The sequence below is a fragment of the Populus trichocarpa genome, chromosome 1 (genome assembly GCF_000002775.5).
Source record: "Populus trichocarpa isolate Nisqually-1 chromosome 1, P.trichocarpa_v4.1, whole genome shotgun sequence".
NCBI classification, from domain to species: Eukaryota; Viridiplantae; Streptophyta; class Magnoliopsida; order Malpighiales; family Salicaceae; genus Populus; species Populus trichocarpa.
The window spans coordinates 46236285-46261817 of NC_037285.2; the positions used below are offsets into that span (position 1 = coordinate 46236285).

The 25533-nt window shown below is 33.9% G+C and overlaps 3 protein-coding genes and 1 pseudogene across 11 annotated transcripts in view; 1 reads left to right on the forward strand and 3 right to left on the reverse strand.

Annotated features, from left to right (window-relative positions):
• Nucleotides 1-2534: 2534 nt before the first annotated feature.
• On the reverse strand, nt 2535-4835 carry LOC112327585 (glutathione S-transferase U19-like; annotated as a pseudogene).
• Nucleotides 4836-4972: 137 nt separating this feature from the next.
• On the reverse strand, nt 4973-6480 carry LOC7459169 (probable glutathione S-transferase). The gene is made up of 2 exons (XM_002300446.4): nt 5958-6480; nt 4973-5525 (listed from the first exon to the last, which is right to left on the reverse strand). Exons 1-2 carry the CDS (start codon nt 6264-6266, stop codon nt 5181-5183), a joined length of 654 nt encoding a protein of 217 aa, XP_002300482.1. The 5' UTR covers nt 6267-6480; the 3' UTR covers nt 4973-5180.
• A 4063-nt stretch (nt 6481-10543) lies between these two features.
• LOC112327694 (probable glutathione S-transferase) lies at nt 10544-12312 on the reverse strand. Its single transcript, XM_024602419.2, has 2 exons — nt 11882-12312; nt 10544-11101 (listed from the first exon to the last, which is right to left on the reverse strand). The coding sequence occupies exons 1-2, from the start codon at nt 12197-12199 to the stop codon at nt 10757-10759; spliced, it is 663 nt and encodes a 220-aa protein (XP_024458187.1). The 5' UTR covers nt 12200-12312; the 3' UTR covers nt 10544-10756.
• A 5713-nt stretch (nt 12313-18025) lies between these two features.
• Nucleotides 18026-25533, forward strand: part of LOC112327473 (probable glutathione S-transferase) — a 74078-nt gene continuing 66570 nt past the window's right edge. For 2 of the 9 annotated variants that reach the window (XM_052450043.1, XM_052450042.1), the window contains exons 1-2: nt 18244-18561; nt 19614-19861. In XM_052450043.1, the coding sequence (XP_052306003.1) occupies nt 18244-18561; nt 19614-19861 (566 nt within the window). Of the gene's footprint in view, nt 18562-19613; nt 20305-25533 lie in introns of those variants that run through there. The other 7 variants (XM_052450040.1, XM_052450041.1, XM_052450045.1 and 4 more) reach the window with 5 other exon arrangements.

A 25533-nucleotide genomic window follows, 5' to 3' on the forward strand; every position in this document is an offset into this window, starting at 1 on the left:
CTATCTTCACACGTACCAAAGGGCATGAATATCCGACGATCTATTCTCTATAATTGATCTCCCTCTCACCATGTTTCTCAACTTGCAAGTAGGTTAGCTGTTGTGTTCAAGTGATAAATTGTGTAGTCATATATCTTATCTTGGATGAACATTAAGAATTGCATTTATTTTTAAGCTCTTTAATTATTATATAGTAAAATGAATTGGCCAATGTAGACCTTAGAAAATAAAAGTTTAGTGTACACAAGAAAAAAATTGAAACTATTTTTTAAGGCAAATATTGCTTGATGATCAACGATTGACCTATTATTTGAGAACTTTACAAGACTCTCCAAAATGTCAAATAGATGAAGCATAGTTATTGTTTGCCGAAGATCGCCGTGGAGGATTGGCAATCTCTCATTGATTGAACGGCTTCGGTTGCCACCTACTGCTTTGTTGAATTTCTTGTTCTTCGGGCAGCATATGGTCGTGGCCTTTAGGAGGTGGTTTGGTCAGGTACTGTATAAAAAGCTACGTGCATGTAAAATTTATTTAGAGATGTTTGGAAGTGTGGTTACTGATGTTTTTTAAAATATTTTTCATGTTGAAATGTATTAAAATAATATTTTTTATGTTTTTAAAATTATTTTTAAAATCAGTGCATCAAAATAATATAAAACACATAAAAAACTTAATTTTTAATAAAAAAATTATTTGTTTTAAAAACACGGTACAACTGTGTTTCTAAACGCTCACTTACAAGATTAGTGTCCAGTGTGACTAAAATTTTTTTTTAATCTAAAAAAAATCAAGAAATAATTATGTTTTTAAAAAAGATGAGAATTTTGATTAATTTTAATAATATAATATAAAATGAGACAACAATAATAATAAATTATTTTAAAAATAAAAATTATCCTAGGCAAAATTAAACTAACATATGAAACTCATGATCTTGAAAATTATAATTATTTCTAGCTCATTGACCCGTACCATGTGCCGCGGGTTGGAATAAATATAGAGGAAAAAAAATCTAACTATTATTAACACACTTTTTAGAATTTTGTTTTTTAATGATAACTTTAAAATCAATTGTAAAGTGAATGATATTTTTATCTAAGAAAATGGTTTTTATATGTGTGTTTGGACGTGATCATTAGCTAGAAATATGATGTTTGTCAATCTGTATAAAAATATGTTCATACACCTTTAGCTAAAAATATGTACTTGCAAAGAATCTTTAGAAAATCATGTTATTTTATTTCTAATTGTTCATACACCTTTAGCTATTTATATAGATATATATCCTAGCCTAACAATGATTCTATTTGCTGGAAAATAGCTAATAAGGATAATCATGATCTAATCTAAGGTAGTTGTAACAAATTACAACTCAAAACTCAAGTCAGAACTACTCGGAGACCTTTTTTTTCCAGGTTGAGTTGCTGACTTCAAGGCCGTCTCTGCCACATGTAAAGCCTCTCAAATCTGTATTCTTGTCAAGGCCGTCTCTGCCACATGTAAAGCCTCTCAAATCTGTATTCTTCTTCTCCTTTTCCGTTGTAGTATACTTCCTCTTTCATCCCCTCCGGTTGCTGCTTGGAAATGCCTCTTCTAGCCGACCTACTACAGCATGGAAGTCCCCTTCCCGCAAGGACTGTTCCACCGACCCTGCTGCTGCTGCAAATTCTTCTTTTCCGATTCTTTGCTGCTGTTTTTGCTGCTGCCTTCTCCATCCTGGTTCTCATCTGGCTATGACAACATCTACTTATAAAGGACATTCATTTAAAATGCCAAAATAAGTCCGAAAAAGATTTATGAATTTACACAGAAAATCTATTTGCTAAATTTGGATACTTTTTTCATGAAAACATTAGACAAACATAACATTCCCTTCATTTTGTGTGTGCACTCAACAGATACAAATAAACTGATAAAATCCCAGCACCCATGCATAGATATCAGACAAGTGCAACCAAAAAGTAATAGAAAACATAAATTTTACAAGGATCAGAAAAATCAGCCGAGAACATGGAATGGGCTCTTTCATATGGATCAGAAGGTAGCGAAGGAGCCTTGTCCTTCCACACTTCATCAATATATTGAATAATAGGGGATTCAAAAGCATGTTTTTCATTGTGGATGAGAACTGGAATCTTCTTGTAAACTGGTTCATCCGCAGAAGCAAATCACTTTCGTTGCCCAAGTCCTGTTCACTGTACTTATACTTCTCTGTCAGTGCAATTCTTACTCTCATGCCAAGAGGGCTTATCCAGTCAACTGTGTCACGTAATCAGCCACTGTGGAAGAAGGGAAAAAAGTATCACAACAAATACTAACCTCTTCCCTTCTAAAAATGCTGTCCTTCTGATAGCAGAAAGCGAAGTTTTATAGCAGATTTGCTATCTTCCTCTGCAGAGTGTGTGCGGTTGGGATAAAGTGGGAAGAACTAAGCTGGAGAACGATATTACTAAATATTCATGCAAACATTATATTTTGGATAATGTTTTATGGATTGAAAAGGAATTCAGAACATTATGTTGGCAATAGTAAGAGTATTCAATTGGGGCTTAGAATTATCTTGGGACCTTTTTTAAGTAATCCTAGTCCCAACAAGCGAGTTCAGATTCTAACACAAACAGGTCACAACCAAGTGCTTGTAACAATTATTTTGGAATAGAAGCTATACTAGGCAGAAAAACAGAAACCAGAGTACCAGAAACTAGCAAGCATGTATATGGAAGCACATATCCTTCCATAAATCTACTGATCAAGCCCAAACTTCTTTCTGAGCTCCGCCATGAAGATGTAGATCTTCTGCGGATCTGCAAGAGATTTGGATACACTCTCCTTCTGCATGCACCTCTTACACCAAGCAATCAACTTGGGGCACTCCTCCTCTATGCTGAAGTTGCCAAACGTCTCGTATCCATGAAACCAGCAATAGAAAGGGATAAGTGCAACATCCACAGGACCACATAACCGAGTTTGTCACCTTCAAAATAAGGCTTGTCTCCTAGCTCCCCTTCCAACAGCTTGAGGGACTCAATGAACTCAATGAAATCATTCTTAGCTGCCTCCTTCTCTTCTCCTTTTTCCGTCCATGTCTTCCTTCCAGAACGGTACGCCTACAGAGCAATATCCCACCATTGTCAAGTGGATCAATCAGCTAATTTGATGGTTGACTACAGAGCACAAAAATTTACACCGATTCCTTTTCAACAGCAGAAAGCATACGCAAGGTAGGATGCAGATTAGACACATACCTTCTTGTCAGCAAAATCAGACCAAAACCTGGATTGAGCTCTCTTTTAAGGATGAGGAGACAGCAAAGGAGACTTGTTATTCCACATCTCATCAACATACTCAACAGCAATAAGAGACTCACAGATTGGTTTCCCATTGTGAAGGAGAACTGGGACCTTCTTGTAAACTGGGTTCATTTGAAGAAGCAAAGGACTCTTGTTCCTCAAGTCCTGTTCAGTATACTCATAATTGACACCCTTCTCTTCTAATGCCTATTCTCACTCTCATGCCGAAAGGGCTTGCCCATGTATCCAACAGTGTTACAGCCATCAACTGGTTGAGGGCAAAGAACTTGTCACTAGTAAATTTCTTTCTTCTCTCTATTTACTAGAGAGTTAGGAGAAGGGTACTGTACAAAGTATAAATCTTGAAGCTGATTTTCTTTGTTCATCAATATCAAGTCTTCAACTATATTAAAGATGTCAAGATTTCGGAAAGATAAATCTGATTTTCTTTGTTCATCAGTATCAAGTCTTCAACTATATTAGCTCATCTAGCCCATGTGCAGGTTCCTAGATGATCCTTCCCAGCCCAATCCTCTATGAGTTGGGTTCGGGACTTTCACATCGGAACCCCACAGACCTACAACTAGTGCTGCAGGTGCCATGGCAACTCCCAGAACTAGGAATAAAAAATAAAAAATCTATATACAAACAATTGCTACTCGACACTAAACACGCATTTAACTTTACTTTTTATAAAAATAATAAGCCAACCAACCAGTACATTTTTCACTTTTAATTTTCTAAACTAGATATACACTGCGTTAGCCCACCTTTTTCTTCATTTTCCTTCAATTTCTCATACCTTAGGGGCCCAGGCCCCATTTCTCTGCATTTTCTTCATCTTCTTCTTCCCTCAACTACGAAATTCAACCACAACATTGACAGCATCCTCCTCAGGCTCAATCAAACCCGGTAACTTTTCTTACCCAATTAATGTATTTACTAAATTTAATTTTCTACATAGAAAAAAGATTAACATATATGATTATTGACATATGAATGATTTCTACCCAACAAAAGATAATTGAGGATGACTTAGTTTAAAGTTTTTTTTGTCTATTTATTTTTCTTTTATTTTTATGTAGAATTTCATTTTTGTGAGATATTTCATAACACAGAGATATTCGGCTAAACATATGTAATAAAAGAAATTGCTTGAAATGCTACGACATTGCACTTACAACATCCAATTATAAGGCATTTCCTTGTCCTTATACTGAACAATAATAAGGGATTGACAAACTGATTTTCCATTGCGATGAGAACAGGAATGTTCTTGTAAACTGGATTCATCTGAAGAAGCAGGGTACTCTTGTTCCTCAAGTCCTCTTCACTGTTCTCATACTTGACACACTTCTCTGCTAACGCTATTTGACTCTCATGCCATTATAGCTTATCCAGAAATTCAATGGTGTCACCTCATCTGCCATTGTTTGAGTAAGAAAGTATCACAAGATCACTAATATTCCCTTCTTCCATTCTAAAATCTTCTAATAGCAGAAAGCGGGATTTTATAGCAGATTTGCTATCTTCCTCTGCAGAGTGTATGTGGTCGTGATAAATTATGGAAAAAGATGCTAAACTAGAGGGTAAATGATGATATTAATAAATATACATGCAAAGGTTATATTTTGGATAGTGTTTTATAGTATGAAAAGAAATTTCGAACATTATGTAGGTAAAACTAAAAGCATTTGAATGACTTTTATTGAAGCTTGAAATATTCTTAAACGAGAACATAAGCCCAAAAAATTGAGTTCAGATTCGAACAAAAACAGGTCACAACTACATGTCCACAATATTATTTCCAGATAGAAGCTTGTAGGCTTACACTAAGCAGAAAAACAGAAACCAAACAAGCTTGCCTGTGGATGCACATCCTTCCATCTATTCAAGCCCTAACTTCTTTCTCAGCTCCACCAAAAAACCATAGACTTCTTGTGGATCTGCAACAGATCTGGATACACTCTCGTTCTGCAAGCACCTCTTACACCAAGCAATTAACTTGGGACACTCAGCCTCTATGCTAAAGTTACCAAATGTCTCATAGCCATGAAACCAGCTATAGAAAGGAATAAGTGCAATATCCACATAGCCGAGTTTGTCACCTTCAAAATAAGCCTTGTCTCCTAGCTCTCCTTCCAACAACTTGAGGGACTCAATTAAATCATTCTTGCCTGCCTCCAGCTCTTGTCCTTTCTTTGTCCATGTCTTCCTCCCAGGAAAATACACCTACAGATTCATATCCAACCATTGTAAAGTGAATAACAAAGAAACCTTGTAGTCAAAATTACACAAACAAAGAAGCTAAATTGGGAATTTTTCAATTGGAAAATCCCCAATTTAGCTTTCTTTGTTTGTGTAATTTCTGCAAACTAGACCCTGTTTAAAGAATTTCATCAAATTTATCATAAATTTGTCGTATTTCCTTCGATCAACCCAACTGGACTAATCCTAAAAATATACTCTCCCTATAGGTGAAATTCTTCACAGTTGACTAAATGTGGCGAAAATAAGGTAAAAAATCCACATAATTTATACAAGTTCGTATGCCAGATCGAAGCAAAATGGTTAACCTTATCAACAACAAATAATTTCGGAGTCCACGAGGTAAAAGCAGATACCAAAACTAAGAATAGAAAGCAAAGACAGACACACACATACCTTGTTGTCAACAAAATCAGCCCACAACCTGGATTGAGCTCTCTGGTATGGATCAGAGGGCAGCAAAGGAGGCTTGTTATTCCACACCTCATCAATATACTGAACAGCAATAAGAGACTCACAGATTGGTTTCCCATTGTGAATAAGAACTGGGACCTTCTTGTAAACTGGGTTCATTTGAAGAAGCATAGGACCCTTGTTCCTCAAATCTTGCTCACTGTACTCATACTTCACACCCTTCTCTTCTAATGCTATTCTCACTCTCATGCCAAATGGGCTTACCCTTGTATCCAACAGTGTTACAGCCATTGTTGAAGCGGCAAAAACTTCTTCAACTAAGTGAAAGAAATTCTTCAACTATATCATCCAATCCAATTCTCAACTGCGTCTAAATAAGAAATTCTCAATTGGATCCTCCATCTATTGGGCAGTCCTCAATTAGTCCTTTCTCTCAAATTTATCTCTATTAATTTAAATCATAAATTTTGATAGAGGGTTAATTTGGTAATGTTTGATAGATGAGGGATTCAATTGAAAATGTATTTTGTTTAGAAACTTAATTGGTATTCATGAGATAGTTGGGGGACAAATATGCCCTTTCCCTTCTTTTTTTTTTAAATAAAAAATCATCCGAGTTTGAAATTATTTTTACAAAGAATTAAACTCCAGTGCGTTGATGTCCTAGAATATCATGTGATTTAGGTTTTAAATTGAATTAAAAAAAACATTAATAATTTAAAACTTGGTTGATATAAGTTTTTTAGTCTTCTGTTGACGTAATTAAATTTGACCAGGACATATCAATGAATTTCTTTTTTAAAAAAATTATATTAATTTATTAAAATTAATTAATTTAGATTGACATGAAAATCAATAACCTTTTCCATACCAATTCACAATCAATACAATAATTATGCTTTTTTAGAAAACTATTGTGCTCTCTCAACGCAAATCCAACCCAAGTCACTTCGTTATTGATGATAATAAAAGTATAGGTGTTTAAATAAAATCTCACATTTTATTTTCTACAATTTAAAAAATGTGAGGTTTTCAAGGAAAATTATTTTTTTATTAGTTATTTTTTTTTCTATTTTGTTTTAAAAATTAAAAATCATACTTAATAATTTTACTTTTCCTAGTTTGTTTAGAATTTTTGTTCTTTTCCTTTTATTTTTAGTTTTTATGGTTTGTTTATGTTGATTTTTGAATTTATTTAAAAATTATAAACTATTTAAAGAGGTATATTAGGTGGTATGGTGAATTATTGAGAAATAAAAAATTTAAATTATAATTTTTGGTGTAGTGATACTATTCGAAAGATTTTTCTATTAATTGTGCTTATTGTCTTTTTTATGTTGTTTCCATATGCTTTTAGCTAGTATCATACCCTAATAATTTTTGGTAGTTAGTTGTTATGTGATATTGAATAACCATAATTAAAAAATATCATAAAATAGAATGTGCTCGTGTAAAAAGAGACGAGGAGGTTCATTCTTGAAAAAGAAACATTTAAAAATTGATGATAAAAGACATAAAGACAAATTACAGAATTAACTTGTCAACTAGCAATAATAAAATTGTACAGGCAAGTTGAAGATTATCTTGTTGATTGGCAGGGATCAAGAAAAGAAGTCTGGAAGATTATGAGGAGAGTGACTACTAATTCATAGTTAAATCTGAGAATTTATTTTCAGAGGCATGAGTAGATATGATAACTTCTTAATTGAGATAAATATTATAAAGATTTTGGTAATCCTGTTTATGATGAGGTAGATGTGAATTAATATTCTCTATCAATTTATAATATTTAATTTATTGATAATTATATTGATAATGATAGTATAAACAATAACAATGATAATGTCATCAATAATGTTCTCATTGATAAGTTAAGTGTTCTAATTGATAAGTTAAAAGTTGAGTGCAAATAAAATATAAAAGATACTTAACAAAATAAAATTATTAATTAAAGTTATGTTAATCAACTTAATTACATGTTTACTATTATTGTAAAAGTAATTTTGTTCAATGGTTTTATGGATATAATACATGTTGATAAATGAAGTTTGAGATTTGCAATTAATTACTTTAAATTATTAATTGATTTTTTATGTAGAATTTAACATGAAGGAACTAGAGTTGATATCTAAAATTGTAAATTCAAGGGTTGATTTTTCTTTTAACATAGAAAAACCGATGCATGAGGTTTTTAAAGAAAATTATTTTTCTTGAGTTGTTTTTATTTTTTTCTAATTATTTTATAAAATTAAATATTATGTTTAATAATTTTATTTTTTTAGTCTGTTTAGGATTTTTATTGTTTTTTATGAATTTTTGAATTTGTTTAGGTTGATTTTCAGATTTATTTAAGTAGTTATAGACTTCAATAATATTCTATTCAATAATATTATATTATTATATTGTTATATTGTTTGATTTTCAAATTTTAAATAAAAAATGAATCTATTCAATAATATTATATTATTATATTGTTTGTATTTTTTTTTCTTGTATTATTTTTTCTATATCAATGAGTCATTTGCTAATGGCTCAACAAATGATTGAATTAATAGAGTTGGATGGAAGAATATAATAATCCTTCACAATATCATAAGTTAAATAGGCAAAACCTTTTTTTTTTGGTGTACAAAGACAAAAACATAAAAAAGGTAAGAGTATAGTGACAAACCTTGTCATCAATCTTGATGGAATGGCTTCTAGGTTGCCATTGCTGAATTTCTTTTTCTTCGAGCTGTATATGGTTGTAGCCTTTAGGATGTGGTTAGGTTAGGTGCTGTATATAAATCTTCATGCCTACTGAATTTATGGACCTGGTCCCTTCAGTGAATAAAAAATTTCCCATTATGCACAAAAAAAAAAAAAAAAACAAATAAAGAGAAAAAACTTAAAAAACTTAAATAATAATAATAATAATAATTTTAGAGTCTTAATTATTAAGTTTAATAACTTAAATTCTTACCCACACACTATATTTGAAGGCAAACGAACTGTCAAAGAATTATCTCAACTCCATAATTTAATTTATATTATTCTTTAACATATTCTTTCAAGTAAAAGTCTTTTAGATTTAAAACTTGCACAAATCTATATTACCTCGTGTTTAATTTTTATCAAATAAATAAGTATGATAAGATTCGAATTCATGACTGCTTGATCATTAAAACTCTAATACCATATCAAAGAATCATCTCAACTCAGTACTTTAGGATGTGGTTAGGTTAGGTGCTGTATATAAATCTTCATGCCTACTGAATTTATGGACCTGGTCCCTTCAGTGAATAAAAAATTTCCCATTATGCACAAAAAAAAAAAAAAAAACAAATAAAGAGAAAAAACTTAAAAAACTTAAATAATAATAATAATAATAATTTTAGAGTCTTAATTATTAAGTTTAATAACTTAAATTCTTACCCACACACTATATTTGAAGGCAAACGAACTGTCAAAGAATTATCTCAACTCCATAATTTAATTTATATTATTCTTTAACATATTCTTTCAAGTAAAAGTCTTTTAGATTTAAAACTTGCACAAATCTATATTACCTCGTGTTTAATTTTTATCAAATAAATAAGTATGATAAGATTCGAATTCATGACTGCTTGATCATTAAAACTCTAATACCATATCAAAGAATCATCTCAACTCAGTACTTTAGGATGTGGTTAGGTTAGGTGCTGTATATAAATCTTCATGCCTACTGAATTTATGGACCTGGTCCCTTCAGTGAATAAAAAATTTCCCATTATGCACAAAAAAAAAAAAAAAACAAATAAAGAGAAAAAACTTAAAAAACTTAAATAATAATAATAATAATAATTTTAGAGTCTTAATTATTAAGTTTAATAACTTAAATTCTTACCCACACACTATATTTGAAGGCAAACGAACTGTCAAAGAATTATCTCAACTCCATAATTTAATTTATATTATTCTTTAACATATTCTTTCAAGTAAAAGTCTTTTAGATTTAAAACTTGCACAAATCTATATTACCTCGTGTTTAATTTTTATCAAATAAATAAGTATGATAAGATTCGAATTCATGACTGCTTGATCATTAAAACTCTAATACCATATCAAAGAATCATCTCAACTCAGTACTTTAGGATGTGGTTAGGTTAGGTGCTGTATATAAATCTTCATGCCTACTGAATTTATGGACCTGGTCCCTTCAGTGAATAAAAAATTTCCCATTATGCACAAAAAAAAAAAAACAAATAAAGAGAAAAAACTTAAAAAACTTAAATAATAATAATAATAATAATTTTAGAGTCTTAATTATTAAGTTTAATAACTTAAATTCTTACCCACACACTATATTTGAAGGCAAACGAACTGTCAAAGAATTATCTCAACTCCATAATTTAATTTATATTATTCTTTAACATATTCTTTCAAGTAAAAGTCTTTTAGATTTAAAACTTGCACAAATCTATATTACCTCGTGTTTAATTTTTATCAAATAAATAAGTATGATAAGATTCGAATTCATGACTGCTTGATCATTAAAACTCTAATACCATATCAAAGAATCATCTCAACTCAGTACTTTAAACTACTAGTTAAAAATTTAAAATATAATTTATATTATTTTATTTGTAAATAAACATTGAGAGAAAGCAAATCCCAAGCCAGGCACAACAAAGTACTCTCATAATACAAACATATCACAGGCGCAACCAAGTGCCAGCCTTGCTTGAGACATAAATCACACAAAACAAAACATAAGTATAACATAACACAGGAAATAACACCTCCTTGTCTATGGATGCACACTACTCAAGCCCGAACATCTTCCTCAGCATCACAACAAAATCATAGACTTTCTGTGGATCTTTAAGAGACTTGGATACGCTCTCTTTCTGCAGGCACCTCTTACAGTAAGCAATCAGCTTCGGACAGTCAGCCTCTATATTGAAGTTGCCGATGGTTTCATAGGCGTAAAACCAGCAATAGAAAGGAAGTAGGGCAACATCAACGAAGCCGAGGGTCTCGCCCCCAAAGTAAGGCTTGTCTCCAAGCTCTCCTTCCAAGAGCTTGAGGCTGTCAATGAAATCCTTCTTGGCTGCCTCCTGATCTTCTCCTTTTGTTGTCCATATCTTCCTCCCAAAGTCATACATCTACAGATTCATATCACACCATTGTAAAACAAATTACTGACTTTTTGGAATCACAGAGGTCAACGGTTGTACCAGTACATGCAATTTCTGTCTAGCCAATCACTGTTACAGAGGGTAGAAATTCAAAGACAGCTAACGTGGCAACAAATTAAGATGGTGTGTAACGTCTTATTTACTTTGCTGCGTTGAAAGTGACTGATAATTAAGTAATAGATGGAAGGCTCATCATGGCATTATTTTTAACCAAGGGAAGTTCATCAATAGGAAAACCTCAATAATGTCACCATCGATGATATATTTTTGGATACTTGAAGGTGACTGCCCACCAATATAACAAAAGCATCATCACCTAAGTCCAAAATCTTATCTTTAATCCAATATTTTTATTGATGGTTGTTGGACCAAACCAATTAGGTAATCCTTGTACAGAAACATCGTGCCAAATTAGTACTCTACTTTAATTCTCATGAACTCACAAGAATGACAATAATTAATGATCAGAAACCTTAATGGCTAATTTGTTATATAAAAAAGAATTCGTGCCCAAGAACAGTACTTGAAATGAACATCATACAGACTTTTCCACCATTCCATATTGTGATGCCGAATTTCTTCCATGATTTTATATATTAGTCTCAAGGGCTAATTGTACTGGTGATATAATATTCTAATTCTTCCAAGCTTATCAAATTGCAAAGTGGGTTTAATCAAGTCATACCTCAAAACAAAAAAAAATCAAAAACCAAATAGATGAACCATTTAAGAACAAAAAAAACATACCTTTTTGTCAACAAAATCTGCCCAGAACCTAGACTGAGCTCTCTCGTGAGGATCAGAAGGCAACAAAGGAGCCTTATCCTTCCACACCTCATCAATATACTGAACAATAATAAGTGATTCACAAACAGGTTTCCCATCATGGACAAGAACTGGGATTTTCTTGTGAACGGGATTCATTTGAAGAAGCAAATCACTTTTGTTCCTCAAATCTTGTTCACTGTACTCATACTTTACACCCTTTTCAGCCAATGCTATTCTCACTCTCATACCAAATGGACTTGACCAGAAATCCAACAGGGTTACTTGATCACCAGCCATTCTTGAAGTGAAAAAGAAGATGCTTGAAGTAAAGTTAGGCTTCTCTGTTTTCTTGGACTGCAAAAGCTATGCTCTGTCAGTGTGGAAATGCCAGCATTTGTAGTAAGAAAGGGTGAATATGTCCAGTTTTCTAGAGTTGACTTATTGACCGCGCGACGATGATTTATTCAAATATCATGACAGCAAATTACGTAATCAAGGACCTCAAGCTCTCATTTGCCTTTTTCCTCGTTGTTTCGCTTCCTTCTTCTTCCGTGATCTATATGTTAAAATAATTCAATTAACAGAAAGTAAATAACGAAAAAAAAAGAGGCTAGAATTCTTCTTTGGTTTATTTGTAAAAAGTTCATCATTTAACCTAAATATAAAGAACTTATATATAAGTTAAGCTAAAAATACTATTCTATCTTTAATAAATAAAATAAGATAAATATATTATTTAACATCTTCCTTCAAACTCATGATACGACAGCTACAAACATCGAAAGTTTGCCAACTAGAAAACAAAAATGAGAAATGGAATGCGACTTGGTAAAGAAATTTGCAATCTGCAAGGAAGAAGAAACAAAATGCAAAGTAATGGTGCCATGCTTGAGATGGTGACGAGTAAGATGACAATCAATCTAAATATACTTAGTTCGTTCATGAAAAACCGAGTTGTGAGCAATTTTAATAGAACTCTGGTTGTCACAATACATAGGAGTAGGATTAGACAGTGAAACTTCCATATCCGCAAGTAACCAACGTAACCAAATAATCTCTTTAGTAGTAGATGTCATAGCACGATATTCTGCTTTGGTTGAGGATTGAGAAACAATAGATTGTTTCTTACTCTTTTCAGAAATAAGAGAATCACCTAAAAAGATATAAAAACCAGTAACTAATTTGCGATATGTGGGATCACTGCCATGATCAGTATCAGAGTATGCACGTAGCTCCAAGGAAGAGGTGGATGAAAGTAAAAGACTCTGAAAAATTATATCCTAAAGATATCGCAACATACGAAGAACAGCTGCCCAGTGAACAATAGTAGGAGAAGCAACAAACTGACTAACAACACGAACAACATATGCAATATCTGGACGAGTAATGGTGAGGTATACTAAGCTCCCAACAATAGTACAATATAAAGTAGGACTTGTCAAAGGTAAACCATCAAAAGAAGAATACCTTGCGTTAACTTCAATGAGAGTGTCTACATTCTTGTTATCAGTTAGTCTAGCCCGCTCAAAAATATCTGCAACATATTTTGACTGAGAAAGAAGGTAACCTCTAGGTGAGTAAGCTACTTCAATACCCAGGAAATATCAAAGAGAACCCAAATCCTTCATTTCAAACTGTCTAGCCAACTCTGTCTTCAAAACTAAGATACCATCAATGTCATCATCAGTAATAATCATGTCATCAACATACAAGGACAAAATGATACGACCTGCATCAGTGCACTTAATAAAAAGAGCAGAGTCATGACTACTAGAAACAAATCCAAGAGATGAGATAACGGCATAAAATTTCTCAAACTAAGCACGAGGTGTTTGTTTTGAGACTATATAACATTTTTTTGAGCTTACATACATACCCAGAGTCATGTGAAACACCAGGAGGAGACGCCATATAAACTTCTTCTTGAAGATCTCCATTCAAGAAGGCATTTTTAACATCAAGTTGTGAGATATGCCATTGACGAACCGAAGCTACAACAATAAGAGTACAAATAGTAGCCATTTATGCAATAGGGGCAAATGTCTCCTCATAATTCATACCATACTGTTAAGAGTATCCTTTTGCAACCAACCTAGTTTTGTATCGCTTAATGGACCCATTAGAATTAGTCTTGATCTTGTACACCCAACGACAACCAACAACACTCTTACTAGGAGGTAGAGGAACCAAATCCTAAGTATCTGTCTTACGCAAAGAAAAAAGTTCCTCATCCATAGCTTGCTGCCAAAGAGGATCAAAAATTGCCTCTTTATAGGAAGAGGGCTCAGAGAGACAATGCATAAAAGCTAAAAAGGAAGAAAAAGATGAAGAATAACAAGAATAAGCAAAATCTGGTAGTTTTGTGGACTTACGAATGCGTGTGGATTGACATAGAGGTGGATCTACAATCTTAGAAGAAGCTTGAAGGCTGTAGATGAGAATGGAGCTTCAGGTGTGCCAGAGAGTAAATTGTCAGTATCTGTAGAATGATGAGTACAAATTGATCGAACATGGGAAGGGGTATCTGAGGTACTAGGAACCTGAGATGATAAATATCAGAATCCTCAGAAAATGGATCTATATAAATAATATCAGGTCTAGTAGTAGATGGAATAAAAAAGAAAGGTATATGCTCTTGAAAGACAACATGACGAGACATATAAAGTTTCTGAGTTATTGGATCAAAACAACGATACCTCTTTTTACCTTCACCATAACTCATAAATATACAAATAACAGATTGAGAGGACAACTTACTGCGTTCTACATGGGATGAAGAATGAAACAAGTACAACCAAACACTCTAAAGGAGGAATAATCAGGAACATATCCATATAATTTTTCTAAAGGAGAAAAACCTGAATTATGAGAAGATGTGATTGTATTAATCAAGCTTACGGTAGTAAGGACAACTTCTCCCCAAAAACTCACTAGGAACAGAAGTAGACAACAAGAGAGAATGAGTAGTTTCAATAATGTGCCTATGTTTTCTTTCAGCAACACCATTTTGCTCAGAAGTATCTGTACATGAAGTTTGGTAAATAGTTCCATCTAAGACAAGCAATTGACAAAATTTATTAGAAGTGTATTCCCCATCCAAATCACACCTAAAGCATTTGATTACAGCAGAATGTTGAGTTTTCACAAGAGCTCGAAAGGCTGTTTATATCTCATAGAACTCAGAACGCTGTTTCATTAAATAAACCCAATAATAACGAGTATGATTATCAATAAATGAATCAAATCAAAAGGTGAAGAAGAAACAAAAATACTTCGATTAAAAGGTAAAGTAGAAAATTTTGCCAGTTTACATCTACTACAATCAGAAATATCACAAGTGTTCAACTTTCCTAAAGCTCCTATGGATGCCAAAAATCTTAAACGAGAAGACGAAACATGACCTAGACGAGAATGCCATAAATAAAAACTAAAAGATGAAGGACTCAAACGAAAAGAAGACAAATCAACAGTAGTAGCAGCAGCAGCGGTGACAACTGACACTTTTAACTTATCCAAAATATATAGTCTATTCTCCCTACGGCCTGTCCTAATCATCTTTTGAGACTGCAGATCCTGTACACAACAAAAAGAACCAGAAAACATGACTAAATAATCACCAGAATCACATAATTGACCAATAGAAGTATGATTCAATTTGAGTTTCAAAATAAGATAAACATTAGGGAGAGACAAACGAGGTGTGACAACAGAACTAACACCTGCTAAGGGCATAGAAGCGCCATCAGCAGTCATAATAGGAATAGAGGGCGAAAGAGACACAAAGGTAAAGGATGAAGAATCTAGAGACATATGATGTAAAGCACCAGAATCCAAAACCCATTTAAAATGTGACATACCTGAGGAACTATGAGGCAACTGACCTACAGAAGGAGAAACGAACATTGCTTGTGCCTGTAAGGAGAGAAACTTCTGAAATTGCGTAGCCAGAGTACTAGGATCAATAATAGAGCTTGATGAAGCTACTACTGTAGTATTGTGGTGTGGTGATTTATAACCCTGAGGTGCCCTGAGGTGGTTTATGAGCATTAGAATGTGATTGGCTGCCAGGCTTCCAAGATTAATTTTGTTGTCTCAATTTAGGACACTTAGCCTTTCAATGACCTTTCTGCTTACAGAAACTGTACTCGTCGCCAACCCTTGTGTAAGGTTTATTCTGATGATTTGAGAATGACTTGGAGGGTACTGCTAGTATAGAAGGATTTAAAGCAGAAATAATTCCCTTTTCATAATAAAATTGAAGATGTATTTCTTCAGCCAATAACTCACTGACAACAAAGTTAACAGAAGACAGTGGAGAACAATGCAAAATTGAACCTCTAAGTCCTTCACTTAGCCTTTCAATGACCTTTCTGCTTACAGAAACTGTACTCGTCGCCGACCCTTGTGTAAGGTTTATTCTGATGATTTGAGAATGACTTGGAGGGTACTGCTAGTATAGAAGGATTTAAAGCAGAAAGAATTCCCTTTTTATAATAAAATTGAAGATGTATTTCTTCAGCCAATAACTCACTGACAACAAAGTTAACAGAAGACAGTGGAGAACAATGCAAAATTGAACCTCTAAGTCCTTCACTTAGCCTTTCAATGACCTTTCTGCTTACAAAAACTGTACTCGTCGCCAACCCTTGTGTAAGGTTTATTCTGATGATTTGAGAATGACTTGGAGGGTACTGCTAGTATAGAAGGATTTAAAGCAGAAAGAATTCCCTTTTCATAATAAAATTGAAGATGTATTTCTTCAGCCAATAACTCACTAACAACAAAGTTAACAGAAGACAGTGGAGAACAATGCAAAATTGAACCTCTAAGTCCTTCAAATCACTGCGAAGTGCTGTTAAAAGCTGTACCAATCGTTGCTGCTCTCTACGCTCAATATAGGCACCACATGCCTTTAGTTCTGTCGATTTTGTAAGAGCCAATTGATTCCAAAGATCTGTCATAGCAGAATAAAACTCATAAATACTCATATTCTTCTAATGAAGAGCTCGTATGTCATTCTCTAATTAATACTGCTTTGCAAAATTTGATTGTGTGAATAACCGTTGCAGATGATACCAAACCTCATTTCCTGTCTCATACTTCGCCAACTGCGTACCTATAGAATGCTCAACAGAATTGTTAATCCACCTAATAATCTTTGCATTGTTTGCTTCCCATGCATCTATCAAAGCAACATCCCCTTCTTTAGTATTCTTAGGTACCACATAGGTTCCACTAACATATCCCCACCTCTTTTTACCCTTAAGAAAATTTCTCATCACATAACTTCAATACGAATAGTTCTTCCCATCCAACCTCAGGTATTAATTTAATTTGACTATAATTTGCTCTCAATAAATGTGACATTTATGTTGGGAATGTCTTTGATGATTTCTCAAAAGAGACACTTATCAAATTGACTAGGCAGGCTGAGGTAGAGCCCTCAAATACTTTAACACCTATAACAACAATAGATATTATGTTAGTATGTTATCCTTTTAAGTTAAAATATTTAAACCAAAAATGTTTTTTTTTCTCACATTGAAAAAACATAATTTTTTTCTTGTAAACATAGAGTATATATACTAAAGGGTATCAAATCCCACATTGAAAAAATATTTTTTTTTCTTGTGAATATAGAGTATATATATACTAAAAGGTTTCAAATCCCACATTGAAAAAATAAAACATTCTTCTAATATTTATATAGTGAACTTTGAAAAGGAATAATAACCAACTAAAAAATATATATAAAAAAAGAGTCTCTAGCTAGAAGAAAAAACACATTTGAAAAAAAAAGGATCTCATTCGGGTTTTGCCTGGTCACCCAGGTCACGTGTCAACCAGGTTTTGCTGGGTTTTTGCTTATCTTGATCTTTTATCTTACCTAAACCACTTCAACAACCAGATGCAGAATCAATCCACCAAACCAATCTAGATTTAATAACTATGAAAATTAGTACATTCAAGTCTTCTAGTTACCTCAAAGTCTCAAACCAAATAATTAAATAACAACTTCTCGATCCTGATACCTGCTGCATCATGCGTGCACGTGCCACAAAGCTCAACACCATCATTTTCGTACAAAGACCTGGAATACTGTATATATTATAGAAGGAGAAGGAAACAAAACGACAAGGAAAGAGGCTTGTGAGAGCATGAGGTCCTTGATGACGCAATTTGCTAGAATGTCATGCAATAAGACGACTAGGAAATTAACCCACCACACTAACTCCCTTCAGCCTTTTCTTACAACAAATACTAGCGTTTCCACTCTGTCAGACCTCAGCCTTTCGAGTCCAAGAAGCGTAGCGATAAGCATCTTCTTTTTCACTTCAAGAATGGCTGGTGATCAAGTAACCCTGTTGGATTTGTGGGCAAGTCCATTTGGTATGAGAGTGAGAATAGCATTGGCTGAAAAGGCTGTAAAGTATGAGTACAGTGAACAAGATTTGTGGAACAAAGGTGCTTTACTTCTTCAAATGAATCCTGTTCACAAGAGAATCCCAGTTCTTGTCCATGATGGGAAACCTATTTTTGAGTCACTTATCATTGTTCAGTATATTGATGAGGTGTGGAAGGATAAGGCTCCTTTGTTGCCTTCTGATCCCTACGAGAGAGCTCAATCTAGGTTCTGGGCAGATTTTGTTGATAAGAAGGTAAGTTATTTTTTTGTAAATAAATATAAAGGGTTCATCTTTTGTGTTTTCTATTATTGTTTGGTTTTGAGCCATGACCTGATTAAACCCACATTGCAATTTGATTAGTTTGAATTTTACATCGCCAGTACAATTAGCCTGAAGAATAATATCAAATTACGGAAGAAATTAGGCATCGCCAGTAGAATTAATTAGCCTGAAGAATAATTTCACGATATGGAATGGTGGAGAAGTCTGATCATTATAACAAATTAACCATTAAGGTTTCTGATCATTTCATTTTTGATGAACTATATTTTCATTCTTGTGAGTTCATGAGAGTTAAATTGATTGGATCCAATTCTTGTTGATGTTTCTGTATAAGGATCACCAAATTGATTGGATCCAATTGCTTTAAGAAATGACATATTTAATGCATTAAAGACAAGATTATGGACTTAGGTGCGCATTTCTTGATTAAAAAAAGTCATTAGTCGAGGGCCAGCTTATGCGCGCAAGTCCTGATACTCGTGTTAAAAAATAAATAAATAATGTTATCACCATCTTTGAATTTATACTGCTTTGAATTTCTAACCTCTCTAAGGATGAATGGCTTTACCCTCCTCTTTAGACAGAAATGAAGTACTTGGACCACCTTTGACTTTTGTGATTCCAAAAAGTCTATTTGTGGTGATTTTTTTTAAAAGGAAATTGTTTGTCTCAAGTTTTAGAAAATAATATAGATTAAAAAAATATTAGAAAAATAATATAGTTCAATATAACCATGTTTTTAAATATTATTTTTCTATACAATTATTATTTCCGTTTAGTTAAACGATAAAATATGTTAATAAAATTTTGGGGTTAATTTTTTGTATATATAAATTAATTTGCATGAGATATATATTTTGATTTTTAACTAAATAACCGTTGTTTCTAATAATAATAATAAAAAACACAGTTTTTTTAAACTGTTCTATTTCCATTGGATGTATTTGCCAAAACTTTTACCTAATTATGTGTGGTGACCATTATACTAATTTGTTATGCAATGGTGTGATATGAACCTTCAGTTATATGAGCTTGGGAAGAAGATATATACAACAAAAGGAGAAGATCAGGAGGCAGCAAAGAAGGATTTCATTGACAGCCTCAAGCTTTTGGAAGGAGAGCTTGGAGACAAGCCTTACTTTGGGGGCGACACCCTCGGTTACGTTGATGTAGCACTACTTCCTTTCTATTGCTGGTTTTATGCCTATGAAACCATCGGCAACTTCAATATAGAGGCTGATTGTCCGAAGCTGATTGCTTACTGTAAGAGGTGCTTGGAGAAAGAGAGTGTATCCAAGTCCCTTGAAGATCCACAGAAAGTCTATGATTTTGTTGTGATGCTGAGGAAGAAGTTTAATTGGGCTTGAGTAGTGTTCATCCATAGGCAAGGAGGTGCTATTTCGTGTTAAGAACTTGTACTTATGTTGTGTGTGATTTATGTTTCAAATAAGGCGGGCACTTATTTGTGCCTCTAATATGTTTATATTCTGAGGTACTTTATTGTGCCTGACATAGTATGTGGTTTTTCTCTTTGTAATGTTTGCCTTCAAGTATAAAAAGGCTGGCACCTCTTTGTTCAACACGTCTATGCCATGCAGTCAATAAGACAACTCTGCAAAACCTCGTGTAAAAATATAGTGGATTTTCTATGGAACTGGGCTCGAGAACCTGGTGTAAAAATTGATTACAATCTAATAGTCAAATATTTTGTTATTGACTTTTGTAATCACTATTCTGGTCTAGTATATCAAACCGAACCTAAATTTATCTTATAAATTCATTTGTTAAGCCATACTCCTTATGGCCATATATATTGCTATCCAAAAATATTAATATTCAATTATCCGTCGGTAACGCGCCCCAATAAAAAGCCAGAATCCCTTTATTTCACAAGAGACAGACTCATTTCTTCTCCTTATTATTCTTCTTCTTGTTCTTCTACTTCTTCTTGTTCTTCTTCTTCACTATATGTAAAAAACATTAATATATATTTCTTTCTCTTCTTTTCTCTCCTCATCTCCTTCTCTTTTCCTCAATGCTTGGGTATGTCTTCTTCTTCTTTCTTTTTTTATCCTCTTAGTTTTTTTTTTAATTAATATGCTTAACGAAATTTTTTTTCTCTCCTTAGCTTCACTTGCAACTACATTAAGGTAAGATTTTTCTTTTTTCATGATTTTTTTCACTATATTTGTTTTTTATTTTATTTTTAATTGTTTTTGTTCTTAATAATTGTATAAATATTGTTGTGAGATTTTTTTTTCATATGAGATCAATTTTTAGTTGAATTAGTTATAGGATTTTTAAATTTTTAGCAATTGCAACTTTATTTTTTTTATATGAATTTTTTTAGTTGAATTTATTTTTTCGTTTTATTTATTTGTTGCAAATTTGTTTGAGTTGATTTTCTTATTTTTTTCTCCAAGCATTTTGAGTATATATTATACAGTGTTAATTTATGCTAATTTAATTATTTTATAATTTTATAAAATGATTTTTTTTAAAATGTTTTTAAATAATTACCGACGGAATTACCGACGGAAATTCCATCGGTAATTCCGTCGGTAAATCCGTTGGTAATAAAAAAATATCATTACCGAGGGATATACCGACGAAATGAAGCGGATAAATTTATTTTTTTATTACCAACGGATTTATCGACGGAAAAAAAATTACCGACGAAAAGATTCACCGACGGAGCATTTCCGTCGGTGATTCCGTCGGAAAATTAATTACCGACGGAATATGTGTCTTACGCCGACGGAAAAATTTCATCAGTAAAACTGTTAAATCTTGTAGTGTCTGGATAGATCAATCTCCGAATACTTTATATAGAAGGAGAAGGAAACAAAAGGATGAGGAAAAAGGCAAATGAGAGCGTGGGTTCCTGGATTACGTAATCTGCTAGAATGTTCAACACGTCTATGCCATGCAGTCAATAAGACAACTCTGGAAAACCGGCCATACTTACTCACATCAGCCCTTTCTTACCATAAATACTTGCATTTCCACAATGACAAACCACGGCCTTTTTAGTCTAAGAAAACCAAGAAGCGTTACTTTACTTCAAGAATCTTCTTTTTCACTTCAAGAATGGCTGGTGATCAAGTAACCCTGTTGAATTTCTAGGCAAGTCCATTTGGTATGAGAGTGGGAATAGAATTGGCTGAAAAGGCTGTAAAATACGAGTACAGTGAAGAATTTTCTTAGCTGCATTTAAGTGAGACTGAGCTGGTGTCTCCATATATCTGCTAATAAGTCCTACTGAGTATATCCGGTCTAGTACATGTCAAATACCTCAAGCTTCCTACTAAGCTTTTAAAGTAGGTTGGATCAACATTACCTACTTTACTCTTCTTCAATTCCACTCCATTCTCAACTGGAGTTGATACCCGATTGCATCTTTCTAGCTTGAACATTTCAAGAATATCTTTGGCGTAATTGCTTTGAGATATAAAAATCCCTTCTTCTTTATGCGTCACTTCAAAACCAAGAAAATGTGTCTTTAGACCAATGTCTGTCATCTCAAACTCCTGTACCATGCTTTTCTTAAAATCTTCAAACATGGTAGATTGTTGCCGGTGAATATCAAGTCATCAACATATAGGCATGTAAATAATGTGCTTCCATCAACTTCTTTCTTCACATATATTGCGTGCTCATATGGACATTTATCAAATCCATTTTCTTGAAAATACCTGTCAATTTTGGTATTTCAAGCACGCGGAGCTTGCTTCAAACCGTAGAGGGCTTTCTTCAACTTCTATACTTTGCCTTCATTTTCGGCTTCAACGTATCCAAGTGGTTGTTCAACATAGATCTCTTCTTGTAGGAAGCCATTTAAAAATGCTGACTTCACATCGAGTTGATAGATCTTCCATCTATGTTGTGCAGCTAGTGAGATCATTAGTCTAATTGTCTCTAGCTGGGCTACGGGAGCAAATATTTCTCCATAGTCAATGCCTTCTCTCTTTTTGTAGCCTTTTGCCACCAATCTTGCTTTCTATCTTTGTACTTCACCTTTTGCATTCTTCTTCGTCTTATAGATCCATTTGACACCTATTGCTTTCTTGTTGTCTAGTAGATTAGTCAGCTTCCAGGTATCATTCTTTTCAATGGCATGCATTTCTTCATCCATTGCTTCAATCAATTTCTCTTATGTGACAACTTCATTGAAACTAAGTGGGTCACTATCTGCAAAGAAACAAAATAAAGTTGTATCTTCAATGACTTGAGTGGCCTCGTATAACTCTTCTAGATTTCTCATCCTTCTTGGTGCTTCTTATGAGGATGCTGATGATGGTGTTGATGATGATCCTGGTGTGTTTCTCTTGTTAAATACAGGGGATCTTTGTACCGGACTTTGTGGCTCATTTGCTGGTAATATTGGACCTTCTGCAAGTACTGTTGGTACTTCCACTTCATCTTCAAGGATCAAATCAGTGCTTATCCATTTAATTGCTTCTTGGTCATCATTCCATTGCCAAGTTTTATCTTCTTCAAAGATAACATCTTTACTCATAATTACCTTATTTGTGATGAGATTATACAGCTTGTATCCCATCCTTCTATCACCATATCCGACAAAGATGCATTTCTCGCTTTTATCATTAAGTTTGTTCATTCTTGCATCTGGGATCTTTGCATATGCCACACAACCAAAGACTCGTAGATGAGTAACACTTGGTTTGTGACCACTCCATGCTTCTTCTGGAGTGACAACTTGCAAACTTCTGGTTGGGCAGCGATTCATTAGATACACTGCACATGATACAACTTCAGCCCAGTATTGTTTGAGCATCTTCTTTTCTTTGAGTAAACTTCTTGCCATGTCAAGAATCGTTCCATTCTTTCTCTCAGCTACACCATTCAATTATGGTGTATAGGCTGGCGTTGTCTGATGCCTTGTTGTGTACAAAAGGCTTCAAAGTCATTTGAAGTATATTCTCCACCTTGATCAGATCTCACAGTTCTGATCTTATAGACACTTTGCTTCTCAACAATTGCTTTAAAATCTTTAAAACAATTCAACACTTCTGACTTCCTCTTCAGAAAGTATATCCATGTTTTCTTGCTGAAATCATCAATGAAAGTAAGGAAGTACCTATTTTGTCCAGTTGATATAGGCTTTATGGGACCACACACATCTGTGTGCATTAACTCCAATGACTTATTTGCTTTCCAGTTGACTTCTTTGGAAAAACTAGATCTGTGATGTTTGTTGAGGACACAACTCTCACAGACTTCATCTGGATGATCAATGTGGGGCATACCTTTGACCATCTTCTTGCTTGCTAGCATCTTCAAACTTGTGAAATTTAGATGTCCAAGCCTTAGGTGCCAGAGCCACTCTTAATTGTTGGTGATGACACTCAAACACTTTGCTGCATCATATTAAATGTTTAAAGGAAACATCCTATTTTTGGACATCTTCACATAGGCAATTAATCTCCCGTTGTAGTCTTTGATCGTCAGATGACAATTCTTCATGAAAAGAGTATAACCTTCTCCAGAAGTTGACCTACACTCAACATAGTTGGCTTGTTCACGTACCTCTAATGGAGCTTTCCTTCGACATTCAGTGCTATAGTGCCAAAATTGATTGCAACTATAGCACTGGATATTCCTCTTGTCATGGTTATTGTAACCGCCTCCTCTTCTTCTAGGTGTAAATGCTTGTTGTCCTCGGCCTTGCCTTATCTTCGTTTCTTTTCATAATCTTTTGCTCATGAGCTTGCAAAGAACTCATAAGCTCATCCACCATCAATTTGTCCACTTCTTTGGACTCTTTAATATCGACAACAATAAAATCAAATTTTGGATCTAGGGATCTCAAAAGCTTCTTAGTAATCCAAGCATCTGTAAGGGCTTCTTCATTTCTTCTCATTTGATTGACTATCACCATAATTCTTGTGTGATAATCAGAAATAGATTTCGAGGACTTCATTTGTAATAATTCAAATTCACCTCGCATAGATTGGAGACAAATCTTCTTATTCTGTCAGCACCTTTGTATTTTTGTTGGAGAGCCTTCCATATCTCTTTTGATGTTTCTGCAAAAGCAATAATCTCAAATATGGCTTCATCAAGACCTTGATAGATGATGGTCTTTGCTTTGTTGTCTTTCTTTCTATTGGCTTTGAGGACTTGCTTCTGTGCCTCTTGTAGAGCATCTTCTTCTTATTTGGACTCTGGTTCGTCATAACCATATTGCACAATCTCTAAACACTATTGTGAACCAAGAAATGCTTTCAATTTGATACACCAACTATCCTAATTGTCTTTGGTCAGCTTCAGGATGAGTGTTTGTGCATTTTCTGTAGCCATTTTACTCTTTGAATGACTGTATCACCTTCTGAGAGTTGAATTTGGAAAAACGGACATTGTAGATGGATCCGGAATGACCAAAATAGTAGGTAACCAGTCTGATTTGGTTGAAATGGGTTAGAAATGGGCTGAACTGGTTAAAACACTGATTTTGGATGTTGGTCGGTTGACTGGGTTGAACCGGGAATATTCTTCAGCGCGGCTTGCGGCTCAGCTCCGGAATAACAACTTGGCAGCTCGACTCGGTTGAAATATGGCGCGTGTGTACTCCAGTCATCGTTTTCCTCTGAGCGCGTCGGCTAAGAGTGGGCTATAATGCTATACTTTTAGGCGGAGCATGTTGTCCACCTCTTGCTCTGATGAATCTAATTTTTACACCGTTGAGTTTGTATTGATGAACCCTACACGGTGGAATGATCAAAAAGTGTTTTGGACAACTTTAAAAAATCGGATGTATCCCAACAACGCCTCTGTTTTTGTTAAGAACAAGGCTCTGATACCATTTGTTGGTGGGAGAGACCACTGGTGGTGGCTTTGAAACACTTAGAGGGGATAAAACACATGGTTTTATTACAACAACAAAAAGCTTACAAAATAAATAAAAGCTCTTAAACACAC